At 42.0% G+C, this 14615-nt stretch overlaps 2 protein-coding genes and 1 long non-coding RNA gene across 10 annotated transcripts in view; 1 reads left to right on the top strand and 2 right to left on the bottom strand.

Moving 5' to 3' along the window:
* LOC5503417 (E3 ubiquitin-protein ligase BRE1B) overlaps nt 1-13567 on the top strand; it is a 59382-nt gene extending 45815 nt beyond the window's left edge. For all 7 annotated transcript variants that reach the window (XM_048727200.1, XM_048727199.1, XM_048727201.1 and 4 more), the window contains 8 exons: nt 3736-3820; nt 4007-4189; nt 9232-9360; nt 9536-9685; nt 10249-10380; nt 11518-11586; nt 12024-12125; nt 12356-13567. In XM_048727200.1, the coding sequence (XP_048583157.1) occupies nt 3736-3820; nt 4007-4189; nt 9232-9360; nt 9536-9685; nt 10249-10380; nt 11518-11586; nt 12024-12125; nt 12356-12529 (1024 nt within the window). In that variant the 3' untranslated portion in view covers nt 12530-13567. The remainder of the gene's footprint in view (nt 1-3735; nt 3821-4006; nt 4190-9231; nt 9361-9535; nt 9686-10248; nt 10381-11517; nt 11587-12023; nt 12126-12355) is intronic.
* On the bottom strand, nt 7074-9233 carry LOC116611441. Of its 2 annotated transcripts, none has more exons than XR_007307699.1 (2): nt 8549-9233; nt 7074-8031 (listed from the first exon to the last, which is right to left on the bottom strand). It is a non-coding gene; the product is annotated as an uncharacterized LOC116611441 (long non-coding RNA). The 2 variants fall into 2 exon arrangements; XR_004293485.2 differs by having other exon boundaries at nt 8578-9233.
* Nucleotides 13568-13629: 62 nt separating the features above from the next.
* The window catches only part of LOC5506452 (mediator of RNA polymerase II transcription subunit 23), an 85945-nt gene continuing 84959 nt past the window's right edge, over nt 13630-14615 (bottom strand). Inside the window, exon 38 of the mRNA XM_048727198.1 lies at nt 13630-14096. Coding sequence (XP_048583155.1) covers nt 13958-14096 — 139 coding nt within the window. The 3' untranslated portion in view covers nt 13630-13957. The remainder of the gene's footprint in view (nt 14097-14615) is intronic.

Here is a 14615-nt window from a genome sequence, read left to right as displayed (position 1 = left end):
CACTTGGGTTGGTACACTTTACCACTTGTGTTGGTCATCTTACCACTTTTGTTGGTACACTTTACCACTTGTGTTGGCACACTTTACCCCTTGTGTTGGTACACTTTACCACTTGTGTTGGTACACTTTACCACTTGTGCTGGCACACATTACCAGTTATGTTGGTACACTTTACAACTTGTGTTGGTACACTTTACTACTTGTGTTGGCACACTTTACCACTTGTGTTGGTACACTTTACCACTTGTGTTGGTACACTTTACCACTTGTGCTGGCACACATTACCACTTGTGTTGGTACACTTTACAACTTGTGTTGGCACACTTTACCACTTGTGTTGGTACACTTTACCACTTGTGTTGGTGCACTTTACCACTTGTGTTGGTGCACTTTACCACTTGTGTTGGCACACTTTACCACTTGTGTTGGCACACTTTACCACTTGTGCTGGCACACTTTACCACTTGTCCTGGCACACTTTACCACTTGTGTGGCACACTTTACCACTTGGGTTGGTACACTTTACCACTTGTGCTGGCACACTTTACCACTTGTGTTGGTACATCTTACCGCTTGTGTTGGTACACTTTACCACTTGTGTTGGTACATCTTACCACTTGTATTGGTACACTTTACCACTTGTGTTGGTACACTTTACCACTTGTGTTGGTACACTTTACCACTTGTGTTGGTACACTTTACCACTTGTGTTGGTACACTTTACCCATTGGGTTGGTACACTTTACCACGTGTGTTGGCACACTTTACCACTTGTGTTGGTACACTTTACCACTTGTGTTGGTACACTTTACCACTTGTGTTGGTAGATCTTACCACTTGTGTTGGCACACATTACCACTTGTGTTGGCACACATTACCACTTGTGTTGGTACACTTTACAACTTGTGTTGGCACACTTTACCACTTGTGTTGGTACACTTTACCACTTGTGTTGGTACACTTTACCACTTGTGTTGGCACACTTTACCACTTGTGTTGGCACACATTACCACGTGTGTTGGTACATCTTACCACTTGTATTGGTACACTTTACCACTTGTGTTGGCACACATTACCACTTGTGTTGGTACACTTTACAACTTGTGTTGGCACACTTTACCACTTGTGTTGGTACACTTTACCACTTGTGTTGGTACACTTTACCACTTGTGTTGGTACACTTTACCACTTGTGTTGGCACACATTACCACGTGTGTTGGTACATCTTACCACTTGTATTGGTACACTTTACCACTTGTGTTGGTACACTTTACCACTTGTGTTGGTACACTTTACCACTTGTGTTGGTACACTTTACCACTTCTGTTGGCACACTTTACCACTTGTGTTGGTACATCTTACCACTTGTGTTGGCACACATTACCACTTGTGTTGGCACACATTACCACTTGTGTTGGTACACTTTACAACTTGTGTTGGCACACTTTACCACTTGTGCTGGCACACTTTACCACTTGTGCTGGCACACATTACCACTTGTGTTGGTACACTTTACAACTTGTGTTGGCACACTTTACCACTTGTGTTGGTACACTTTACCACTTGTGTTGGTACACTTTACCACTTGTGTTGGTACACTTTACCACTTGTGTTGGTGCACTTTACCACTTGTGTTGGTGCACTTTACCACTTGTGTTGGTACACTTTACCACTTGGGTTAGTACACTTTACCACTTGTGTTGGTACACTTAACCACTTGGGTTGGAACACTTTACCACTTGTGTTGGCATACTTTACCACTTGTGTTGGTACACTTTAACACTTGTGTTGGCACACTTTACCACTTGGGTTGGTACACTTTACTACTTGTGTTGGCGCACTTTACCACTTGGGTTGGTACACTTTACCACTTGGGTTGGTACACTTTACAACTTGTGTTGGCACACATTACCACTTGTGTGGCACACTTTACCACTTGGGTTGGTACACTTTACCACTTGGGTTGGTACACTTTACAACTTGTGTTGGCACACTTTACCATGTGTGTTGGTACATCTTACCACTTGTGTTGGTACACTTTACCACTTGTGTTGGCACACTTTACCACTTGTGTTGGCACACTTTACCACTTGTGTGGCACACTTTACCACTTGGGTTGGTACACTTTACCACTTGGGTTGGTACACTTTACCACTTGTGTTGGTCATCTTACCACTTTTGTTGGTACACTTTACCACTTGTGTTGGCACACTTTACCCCTTGTGTTGGTACACTTTACCACTTGTGTTGGTACACTTTACCACTTGTGCTGGCACACATTACCAGTTATGTTGGTACACTTTACAACTTGTGTTGGTACACTTTACTACTTGTGTTGGCACACTTTACCACTTGTGTTGGTACACTTTACCACTTGTGTTGGTACACTTTACCACTTGTGCTGGCACACATTACCACTTGTGTTGGTACACTTTACAACTTGTGTTGGCACACTTTACCACTTGTGTTGGTACACTTTACCACTTGTGTTGGTGCACTTTACCACTTGTGTTGGTGCACTTTACCACTTGTGTTGGCACACTTTACCACTTGTGTTGGCACACTTTACCACTTGTGCTGGCACACTTTACCACTTGTCCTGGCACACTTTACCACTTGTGTGGCACACCTTACCACTTGGGTTGGTACACTTTACCACTTGTGCTGGCACACTTTACCACTTGTGTTGGTACATCTTACCGCTTGTGTTGGTACACTTTACCACTTGTGTTGGTCATCTTACCACTTGTGTTGGCACACTTTACCCCTTGTGTTGGTACACTTTACCACTTGTGTTGGTCATCTTACCACTTGTGTTGGTACACTTTACCACTTGTGTTGGCACACTTTACCCCTTGTGTTGGTACACTTTACCACTTGTGTTGGGACACTTTACCACTTGTGCTGGCACACATTACCAGTTGTGTTGGTACACTTTACCACTTGTGTTGGCACACTTTACCACTTGTGCTGGCACACTTTACCACTTGTGTTGGCACACTTTACCCCTTGTGTTGGTACACTTTGCCACTTGTGTTGGCACACTTTACCACTTGTATTGGTACACTTTACCACTTGTGTTGGTACACTTTACCAATTGTGTTGGTACACTTTACCACTTGTGTTGGTACACTTTACCACTTCTGTTGGCACACTTTACCACTTGTGTTGGTACATCTTACCACTTGTGTTGGCACACTTTACCACTAGTGTTGGCACACATTACCACTTGTGTTGGTACACTTTACAACTTGTGTTGGCACACTTTACCACTTGTGCTGGCACACATTACCACTTGTGTTGGTACACTTTACAACTTGTGTTGGCACACTTTACCACTCGTGTTGGTACATCTTACCAGTTGTGTTAGTACACTTTACCAGTTGTGTTGGTACACTTTACCAGTTACACTTTACCAGTTGTGTTGGCACACTTTACTCTTTGTGTTGGTACTCTTATTGTACCCTTATTGTGTTGGTTGTCTTGTTGTGTTGGTAGCTTTATTGTGTTGGTACTCTTGTTGTGTTGGTACTCATATTGTATTGGTACCCTTATTGTGTTGGTACTCTTGTTGTGTTGGTACTCTTGTTGTGTTCTTAACGTTATTGTGTTGGTACTTTTTTGTGTTGCTATACTGTATCTTCTTAGCCAACATAGCTAGGATATTGCAAGGTAATATCCGCTTTGATGCACCATAACCATAGCACAGCGCCTTTTTCAAATTGTATTCCACAGGAAGGCACAAGAGAGTCAGAAGGAAATGAAACTGCTGCTTGATGTCTACAAAGGTGCAGCCAAAGATCTCAGAGACAAAGTCGAGGTCAGTGCATATCGATTGGTAAATAAGGGAATTTAAACAAAGATGATTATGTACATTTCTATTAGATTTCGTTTGTAATCTAGCTTAACAGAGACTGCAAGACACAAGAATTTTCAAAACAATAATTTTCAAAACAGAGCAGCGTTGACTTACTCTCTGTTCTAAATATTATTGCTCCTTGAGCAGCTCTTGGCTTCTGAGAAGGCTCTCAAAGAAGAGATCGATTCAATTAAGACTCGAGTTGAAGGCCTGGAGCAGGAACTAGAGAAGCACAAAGGAGCCATGGCGGACGAGGAGGCGATCCGGCGACTCAAGATGGCCGAGGAGACGATAGAAAACCTGCAAAAGAACCTCGCAGCCACCAAACAGGTTGGGTACACTATATAACAAAAGCCTTATTAGTTGAGAGTCATCACCGTTTGATCACAACAAGTCAAATTAAAAAACGCGAAAAAAAAAGTGAAACATGTGTCAAGATTCGTTGATAAAATTTTAAGACTTTGACCCCTCAACCTGTACCGGCTTTGAGAAGTACCCACAACCCAAAAAATTCATAAATGCAAAATAAACAAAACAAGATGAAGATACCCAGGAATCAGTCTAAGGGATAAATGGTCTTGAAGATATGCATCCAACCAAGGTGTTGGCAACTACTCTTAAGCCAAATAATAGCAGAGGCTCTTTGACAAATTTCAAATCCAACAAGGAAAGAAAACCAAAATCACCCCTCTTAACAAAACGCTCAAAATACCACAGAAGGGAGAGAGATCAGCAAACACAGCTCAAGACACAAATAGATACCTTTATTCAGATCCTCCGGGTTCATTCCCATGGCCTTAAAACACAATGTCCACTCCTTTTGTAAAACCTCTTGGATGCCATTACGGATTGCAAAGCATTCTGGGAGATCCAGGGAAAAATTCACGAAGGAAGGGCCAGTCAACACTCCTCTCCCCAAAGTCAGATGTGTTTTTTTTTTTATCTTTTCACCCCGAAGCCAAACAAATCAATTCCAGGTCATACAGACCCAGAAAAGCAGTGTAAACAATTTTGGAATGAATTTGGTTTCAGAAAAGACAGCATGGTGATTCTAGAAAATTATTTTCTCATCCAGGCAAAGCCAAACAAGAAAAAAAACACCATGAATCCACCTTTGATTGCAAATATCCATAAGCACAGCAAGCGATACAAGCAACCATCAACTTGTGCTCGCATCAGCACAATGACGAGAGAGTGGGGACCGCAAAGCACTGTTGGATAGCTAGAATACCGCTGACTAGGTGCAGCTGTGTTTGACTTTGACGGGCTGTATAAAACTCAGAATAGGGGGGGAGGTATCTGTTTTCAGTCTGTTTTTTGTAAATTCAGCTAAAAAATAGCCAGAAGTCAATAGGTAGGTCAAACAATTATTACAAATTCAAAAATTCAACCTCATGGAAAGGACACGCGAGCAGTGCACGCTGATTCTTGACCATTACCAACTTTTAAAGACCTTTTTATGGCGACCCTCTGAGAACTAGAAACGGAGGGACTCTCATCGAATCTCTTGAACTCTCATCTCCGTTTGATCGAGGCTTAAAGTGTTTCTGAAGCGAAAGGAAACATAGCCTTTTTGTATCATTTTTTTAAACCTCAAATATCAAAGAAACAACATTTCAAAGCTTTTTCGATCCACATAAACCCATTGGAAAAAAATATTGCGTGAAGTTGGCGTTTTTGTCCTATCAAGTGCAACATTTTGAAGGGCTTGTGACGTCACACGGTTGCTTGTTCAGCGGGAAGAGAAAAAGCGCGCGAAAGGAAAGGAAAGGCGACTGTCATGGCCACAACACAAGCCAGTAGAAGTTTACTTTGCGCATTCCCGAGGCCACAAAAGCTGCAAAAATTACGGCCTAACAATTGACTTGTCAATATTCCTTCCACCCCTAAAATGAGACGGTGCAAATAGACTTATCTGGTGTGAAAATCGTCTAGGAATCAGAATTTTGCACCTTTCGAACCTTAGGCAATTTGAATAAGCTGCTACGTCGGAGCCAACGAGTTACGCAAAGTTGACATTCTTGTAGCTAGGCACAGAAAAATCGATAGCGAATCTAAGAGCAATATGGGGTTCGAACTGTGAAAGGGTTTTAGAGAGAAATAAGTCTATCAAGAAGGCAAAGTCGTCGAGAAAATGGCAAGGTATTTGTCTCGTTTTGTTCGGTTTTGATCGCTTACACGTGCTCTCGTTGGAGTCGCGTCATCGTTCTCAAGCCATTTACCTGTTGTTGTTCTTATAATTCGTATTCAATTGAGCTTTATGAGTTATCTCTAGTAGAGGGCCTTAACATGACTATCAATTCTAGCTAAAGATATTATGGATAATTATAGAAATCTGAGCTGAAGGGTCGTTTACAGTGTTTTGGTCGATTGACATAATCCGCTGTAGAGTGGAACCTACACGATCAGGTTTAGACAAGGTGGGAATCAAACACACCAAAAAAATAATCCCCTCGAAGCGTTCTGGGGCCATTAGAATGGCAAAACATGCTGATGGGGCGAAAAATTCATGATTTGATTGAACTGATGAAGCCCAGCGTAATCATTGTGAAATTAGAAGCGAGGAGGTTAAATATTCCTAGGAGTGATTTTATTCCATATCCTGCCAGAAGCAGAGTATTAATACAAATTGTTGTTTGTTCTATTGTTATTCTGGGGTTAAATTTATGTAGGGTACAAAAGACTGGACTTTTTTTGTGTATTCACTGACAGAAAACCATGCAATCTGATGATACCAAATAGACCCATATTTTCTACCATAAATGATCTATAATATCATTACAGCCATCCTATGAAAAACGTGCAATTCCATTGTTTTTATTTGAAAGGTAGGAGCCCTGGTAACTTGAACTATATCAACTCAAACTGAGTCCGAATTTCCTAGGATTTTGATGATAATTTAAGTCATGAAGCATCATTGATTCCTAGTATTTCGTGGTGTTGGGGGGGGGGGGGGGGGGCACATTTTTTGCACTTTTTTATGTTTTCATACAAAATCTCAGAGATTAGGGGATCACAGCGGTCCACCCCAAGGTCCACCTTAGATGAAGAAAGAAGGCTATAGAGAGTTACCTAGCCTTACCTTGCTAGTCCACCATGGCTAAGCTTGCTGTCATATGCTAGGTGAAAAAGACTATAATCCATCATGTTGACCCTCGCCCTCAACTTTTCATAGTACAGTATGCAAATGATTTCTTCTCCTGTATCTATACTATTAGCAGTAGAATGTTTTTTTTTAATAAAACCATTTTTGCCATTGCCCCCCCTTCACAAGATTGAAGTTAGAAGCTAACGAAGTGCAACCAAGGGATAAGTTTCAAATACCCATAAGCGCCATGTAGAGTCATCAGCAATGGTAAAAAAAAAAAATGAGGAAGAAATGAAAACAGTGATCCAATTGAAAAAATAATAGTATTTCTAGCTAATCAAAGACAAAATGCAGACGTTGAGGATCAAAGAAAGAACTTTTCAGTCACAAAATTAAAAATTAAATGAAATAAAGCCTGAATTGACTGTTATCAGCTTGAAAATAAAACAGACTAATGCACATACACCTTGCTAGACACTCAAAAGTTAGTGACTATTCATGGCCACATTTGTGACTTGGTATCAAACAAGCAGCCTTCTATAAATTGGAGTCACTGCTTCCCAAACTGCCAAATGGTGAATAAATATTGGAATCAATAAACTTGTGGATATTCTCAATCAAGAAAATTTTGCACAAGACTATGCTAAAGAAAAGGGGTATGTATGCTGTACAGCCAATCTAAGTTTTCTGGGCAACTTAAATTTGAAATGAGTGAGTAAACCTTTAATTTTATGCAATGCACAATCATGGTGAGTTTGTAATGGACATGCTAAGTGCAATAAAAGACCTCGGGGTCATCTTGAGCCCTATCGGCTGAGGCCATAGGATTATGATGATTAAATGAGAGCGATATCACTAAAGCTTGTATATTTGGCCAGTGTCTCTTTGCTCTGTATTTACTGTATTATTTGATGAAAACTAATGAAGATGAGTCCCTTACATAAACTAAGCTGATGTTGAATTGAAATCGAGTACAGACCCTGTAGCATTAATGTGCCTCTCAATGATTCTTACAAAATTAAAGAATGTTTGTTAATACTCTTTCTCATGGGCCCTCAAGTGCACATCAACAGAAGCCCAGCATCTGCAAAACGGCAAAAGAGAGTCATTATCTAAAAAAAGAACATTTTAAAAGTGATAACATGATAACTCTGATAAGTATTTTTAGAAAAGAAATTATGGATCCTAACAAATTATCCAAGTCAAGTCAACAGAATCCCCATTAGACCTGAACTAAATGGACTAGGTTTCACAATAACGTTTTGCTATTTGGATACAGTGCATTGTTTTTTTATTACAAACGGTGTAAAATACTTTTATTATATAAGTTAAGTTACTTAATTAATATATATTAATTTTGTGAGTCCCCATTTTGACTTTTTCGAAACTAAATGGATTAGATTTCACAATTATGTTTTGCTAGTTGAATAAATTGCATTCATTTTGTGAAATACAAAATAAAAGGTAAATTTATGATGTGATGTATGATTTCTTTTCGGATTGCTACTGAAAACCAGCTAAAAAGTGCAGCTTCGGCGAGGTACTATCGTATTATTTACTCGCATCCAGATCACAGCTCGAGTACAGAAAAATAAACTCACCACAAGTTCTAGACTTCTGAAAAACTGACCTGGAAGCCGTGATTATCCTCTCTAAGGGTAGATCCAACAGATCATTTTATAATCCACTCATTTCTCCCTGCATCGTGCAAACGACTCTCACCCGTTCAGCTCCAAGGGAATGCACTGCTCCTTTCGATCCAAATTCGCTCCTGTTGCCTCCCGAAGAGTTTTATATGACTCTTTACTAGACTATTTGTTGTAATCAGACATTGTAAGAATATAAACGCAACAAATAGTAGGGCAAACTAGTGAACTTTTCGGTCAATGATCGATTCAAAATGGCTCCTTCAGCGTAGTAAGCAACCGTGTGACGAAACACGGGGGGGGGTGTATTATGTAATTTTTGACGCACTTGTTACCTCTCTTTGAAGAATAATTGCGTCATGTTCCTCATAATCTTTTATTTTGACTTTTCTTTTATAATATTAAGCGAAGATTGAATTTTATAATAAGCCTAAGAACAGCCTGACACTATTTTCGCTTCAGAAACACTTTAAGGGTGTCCTAGCGATTTTTGTCGGTGATTTTTTTGTCATGAAGATTTAATGGTTGAGTAAATGAGATAGTTCTTGGACAAGCACTGCTTTTGCTTGATTCTTGTGTTTAGAATAGTAGATTTGAACAGTGAGAGTTGTAATCAATGCGTCGTGACTGGTCAATAGGAAGAAGCTGCGTTGTTGGCAGAGATGGAGTTCACAGGACAGGAGTACGAGGAGATGCAGGAGCAGAATGTCCGCCTGCTGCAGCAACTACGAGAGAAAGATGACGCTAATCTCAAGCTCATGTCTGAGGTAAGCATGCCGTCCGCACAAGCTCATGTCTGAGGTAAGCATGCCGTCCGCACAAGCTCATGTCTGAGGTAAGCATGTCATCCGCACAAGCTGAGGTCTGAGGTAAGCATGCCCAGAAACATCCGCACAAGAGAGCATGATAACTGAAGTCTACGCTTTACTTGTTTCTCCGCAGCGCATCAAAAGCAATCAAATCCAGAAACAGATTCGCGAAGAGAAGGATGTCCTCGCAGATCACGTGACATCGCTAAACGGTTACCGCGAGGCGCAGTGCCAGCTGGTCAAGAAACAGGAGGAGAGGGAACGCGCCCTGCAGAACGCCGTGGTACGTACACGCGCGCGGCCACGCACACGAAAATGCACACGCGTGAGAACAAACTACAAATTACGGTAAGAGGAAACATGTGTGCATAACGCCGTGGTACCAATACGCTCCCAGGTAAGCGCGTGTTATACGAGGTATTGAATTATTAGTATAAATCCACTCACATACTATCACGAATCTCGTACTCAGCCATAGATAGTAAGTAGCGAAAAAGCGGCGACAAAAGCGGTTATTTATTACTGAGAATTATTAAAATCGTCATTTATTTGAAGGTAGTATGTGAGTGGATTTATACTAAAACAATACTCGTTCTCGTTTTCTATGAGGCAAATGGTCCAATAGCTACACGCCTCGTTGTTTATCTATTGACTCAAAGAAAACTCGAACTCGTACTCTAATTTTTTAGTAGAACCAGTAGTAGTAGTACACGCACACGCGAGAATATTTTTCACGAAGCTACAGTAAGAGAGAGAACACATATCTAACGATCGAAGGAAAGGCTGACAAGATCATTCTGCCTTTGAAACGCTGATTGCTTATATACCCTGACGTTTTACTTTTAGACGGCAATGGAAAAAGAGCTGAACTTACGTCAACAAACAATGGACTTACTCAAACGTAAGGCAGTAGAGAGCGCCCAAAACGCACAAGATCTCAAGATTCGACTGGACGCACTCCAGCAACAGCTTCAGGAGGTGAGCCCACGTGCTTTCTCGTGACTTTTAGGGTGGCAAACTCTACGCGCTCAGGTTTTTAGCTGCATAATAATAGCGACAAAAAAATATATTCAGCGCTAACGAATCAGCCAGAAAGTTTTTTTTTGACAGAAAGGCCTTATTTCCATTGAGATATTTGATTTTTTGGTCGATGTCTGGCGTGACGGGTGCAACCTGTCTTTATTTTAGGTTGAGGTGTGTATTAGCGTGTCCCTGTGGCGGATAAGTGTGTATTTGCGTGTCCCTGTGGTGTTTAAGTGTGTATTAGCGTGTCCCTGTGGTGGATAAGTGTGTATTGGCGTGTCCCTTTGGTGGATAAGTGTGTATTTGCGTGTCCCTGTGGTGGATAAGTGTGTATTAGCGTGTCCCTGTGGTGTTTAAGTGTGTATTTGCGTGTCCCTGTGGTGGATAAGTGTGTATTAGCGTGTCCCTGTGGTGTTTAAGTGTGTATTAGCGTGTCCCTGTGGCGGATAAGTGTGTATTAGCGTGTCCCTGTGGTGGATAAGTGTGTATTAGCGTGTCCCTGTGGTGGATAAGTGTCTATTAGCGTGTCCCTGTGGTGGATAAGTGTGTATTTGCGTGTCCCTGTGGTGGATAAGTGTGTATTGGCGTGTCCCTGTAGTGGATAAGTGTGTATAAGCGTGTCCCTGTGGTGGATAAGTGTGTATTGGCGTGTCCCTGTGGTGTTTAATGTGTATTAGCGTGTCCCTGTGGTGGATAAGTGTGTATTAGCGTGTCCCTGTGGTGGATAAGTGTCTATTAGCGTGTCCCTGTGGTGGATAAGTGTGTATTAGCGTGTCCCTGTGGTGTTTAAGTGTGTATTAGCGTGTCCCTGTGGCGGATAAGTGTGTATTAGCGTGTCCCTGTCGTGAATAAGTGTGTGTTAGCGTGTCCCTGTGGTGGATAAGTTTGATTTGCGTGTCCCTGTGGTGGATAAGTGTGTATTGGCGTGTCCCTGTGGTGGATAAGTGTGTATTAGCGTGTCCCTGTGGTGGATAAGTGTGTATTAGCGTGTACCTGTGGTGGATAAGTGTGTATTAGCGTGTCCCTGTGGCGGATAAGTGTGTATTGAGGTGTCCCTGTTTTACCTTGTTTAATCGTTTTGTTATTTTCCAGGCACAAGATGGACTCAACGAAAAAACACGATGTGTTGAGGAAGAAGCCTTCCGTGCTAAACGTGTACAGGTTTGTACCTAAACTAAGGATAAGTAGTGTGTCGAGGTCTAACTTTGCGTTACCTTTTCTAGGAAGAGTGTTTTACCTTGTTACGGTCTAACTTTGCGTTACCTTTTCTAGGAGTGTCTTACTATCTAACTTTGCGTTACCTTTTCTAGCAAGAGTGTGTTACGGTCTTACTTTGCGTTACATTTTCTATGAATAGTATGTCACGGTCTAACTTTGCGTTACCTTTTCTAGGAGTGTCTTACGGTCTAACCTTTGCGTTACCGTTTCTAGGAAGAGTGTGTTACGGTCTTACTTTGCGTTACCTTTTCTAGGAAGAGTATGTCACGGTCTAACTTTGCGTTACCTTTTCTAAGAGTGTGTTACGGTCTAACTTTGCGTTTCCTTTTCTAGGAAGAGTGTTACCTTGTCACTGTCTAACTTAGCGTTACCTTTTCTAGGAGGAGTGCGTGAGCTTAAAGAGGAAGCTCGAAAAGCAAAAGAAGATCGATTTGTATGGCGCTGCTGACGAGGTTCTTCTCGAGGAAGTCCGGCAGTACAAGGTGATAACCATGAACTTCGTGTAAGACCCAACGGTCAGTACTTCGTGTAAGACCCAATGGTCAGTACTTCGTGTAAGACCCAACGGTCAGTACTTCATGTACGACCCAATGGTCAGAACTTCGTGTTAGACCCAATGGTCAGTATTGTGTACATGACCCCAAGGTCAGTACTTCGTGCACGATCTCATTTTCGCTTAGCCTCTGACCACAATTTGGTATTATTTCACCAGGCTCGTTTAACATGCCCATGCTGCAATACACGCAAGAAAGACGCCATCTTGACCAAGTGTTTCCACGTGTTCTGCTATGAGTGCCTCAAGACGCGCTATGACACCAGGCAGAGGAAGTGCCCCAAGTGCAACGCGACCTTTGGCTCCAACGACTTTCACAAAATGTACCTATGATCGTTAAGCTCAAGTGCAACGCGACCTTTGGTTCCAACGACTTCCACAAAATGTACCTATGATCGTTAAGCTTAAGTGTCACGCGACCTTGGGCTCCAACGACTTCCACAAAATGTACCTATGATCGTTAAGCTTAAGTGTCACGCGACCTTTGGCTCCAACGACTTCCACAAAATGTACCTATGATCGTTAAGCTTGAGTGCCACGCGACCTTTGGTTCCAACGACTTCCACAAAATGTACCTATGATCGTTAAGCTTTAGTGCCACGCGACCTTTGGCTCCAGCGACTTCCACAAAATGTACCTATGATCGTTAAGCTTTAGTGCCACGCGACCTTTGGCTCCAGTGACTTCCACAAAATGTACCTATGATCGTTAAGCTTTAGTGCAACGCGACCTTCGGTTCCAACGACTTCCACAAAATGTACCTATGATCGTTAAGCTTTAGTGCCACGCGACCTTTGGCTCCAGCGACTTCCACAAAATGTACCTATGATCGTTAAGCTTAAGTGAACTGTACAAGTATGCTTAGAACAGATTGGACGTCTAAAAACGTGTCACGACCCTTACGACGCGAGCGTAACTTATCGTCTGCACCAGAGACTTCCTTTTGACGCGGGGTAACATAGGACGAAAAACCTTATACGCAAACTAGTTAACGATAGCTCATAGTAAGTCTTAACTAGGTGACTAATGGTAGCTCGTTAAGTTTAAACTAGATGACTAATGATAGCTCGTATAGTCCATACGAGATGACTATCGATAGCTCGTATAGTCCACAGTAGATGACTAATTATAGCTCGTATAGTCCACACTAGATGACTAATGATAGCTCATATAGTCCATACGAGACGACTAGTTTGTCCAGAGCCTCGGGCAAGGCCTTGTCTACCACGATTCTATAGTTCAGATTCATTTGTTCCGAACACTGCATCCTTGTGCGATTTTTATTATTTTCTTTCATTGATCGAACACATCGACAAATGTAAGCGGTGAGCGCGCAAAAATTGTGTACAAAATAAACAATCTCAAGTCTTATGCTTAATGTGTATTTTTTTTGGCTTTACCTACACCTCGGAAAAATATAAAAAAGGACACAGTTATTTTGATACTTTATCTACAAGGTGTATATCATACATAAGGTCACTATGTGATCGAAGATATGTTCCATTACTGAGTTATCATAGCTTCTGTCTTGTACAGCCTTCCGCCGGCTGGAAAACGCCTTGTGATTCAAATGTTCTTCACACTTTTAGGCGAGGGATATTATTGATGCGACTGCTGTTCACCTGCTGTCAGACCCTATCACGTGAACATTTATTCTATCACGTGGGCTTATCACTTGGTCTCTTCTAGTTTGACCGGAGTTGTAGCGAGTAGGCGAAACTTGGGGTGATTTACGTCTGGTCACGTGTTATCTTTACCGTTTCACGTGGTCTCTTCTCGTTTGACCGAAGTCTGTGTCATAAACCTAAGCCTGACTTGTAATGAGTGGCGTAACATAGGGATGACTTTCTGGACTTGTTCTCTGATGAGATCTCCAACAAACATGTACTTGATGTGGTACCTGTATTGTTAAAGATTCACTATTGCCAAGATATTTCTAAGAACAAAGGTCCAGCAGAGGCGGATAGAACAAAGGTCCAACAGGGGCGGATAGAACAAAGGTCCAACAGGGGCGGATAAAACAAAGGTCCAACAGGGGCGGATAGAACAAAGGCCCAACAAGGGCGGATAGAACAAAGGTCCAACAAGGGCGGATAGAACAAAGGTCCAACAGGGGCGGATAGAACAAAGGTCCAACGGGCAGATAGAACAAAGGTCCAACAGGGGCGGATAGAACAAAGGTCCAACAGGGGCGGATAGAACAATGATCCAACAGAGGCGGATAGAACAAAGATCCAACAGGGGCGGATAGAACAAAGGTCCAACAGGGGCGGATAAAACAAAGGTCCAACAGGGGCGGATAGAACAAAGGTCCAACAAGGGCGGATAGAACAAAGGTCCAACAGGGGCGGATAGAACAAAGGTCCAACAGGGGCGGATAGAACAAAGGTCCAACGGGCAGGTAGAACAAAGGTCCAAC

The sequence above is a fragment of the Nematostella vectensis genome, chromosome 4 (genome assembly GCF_932526225.1).
Source record: "Nematostella vectensis chromosome 4, jaNemVect1.1, whole genome shotgun sequence".
Lineage (NCBI taxonomy): Eukaryota > Metazoa > Cnidaria > Anthozoa > Actiniaria > Edwardsiidae > Nematostella > Nematostella vectensis.
This window is presented reverse-complemented; position numbering and strand designations above follow the sequence as displayed.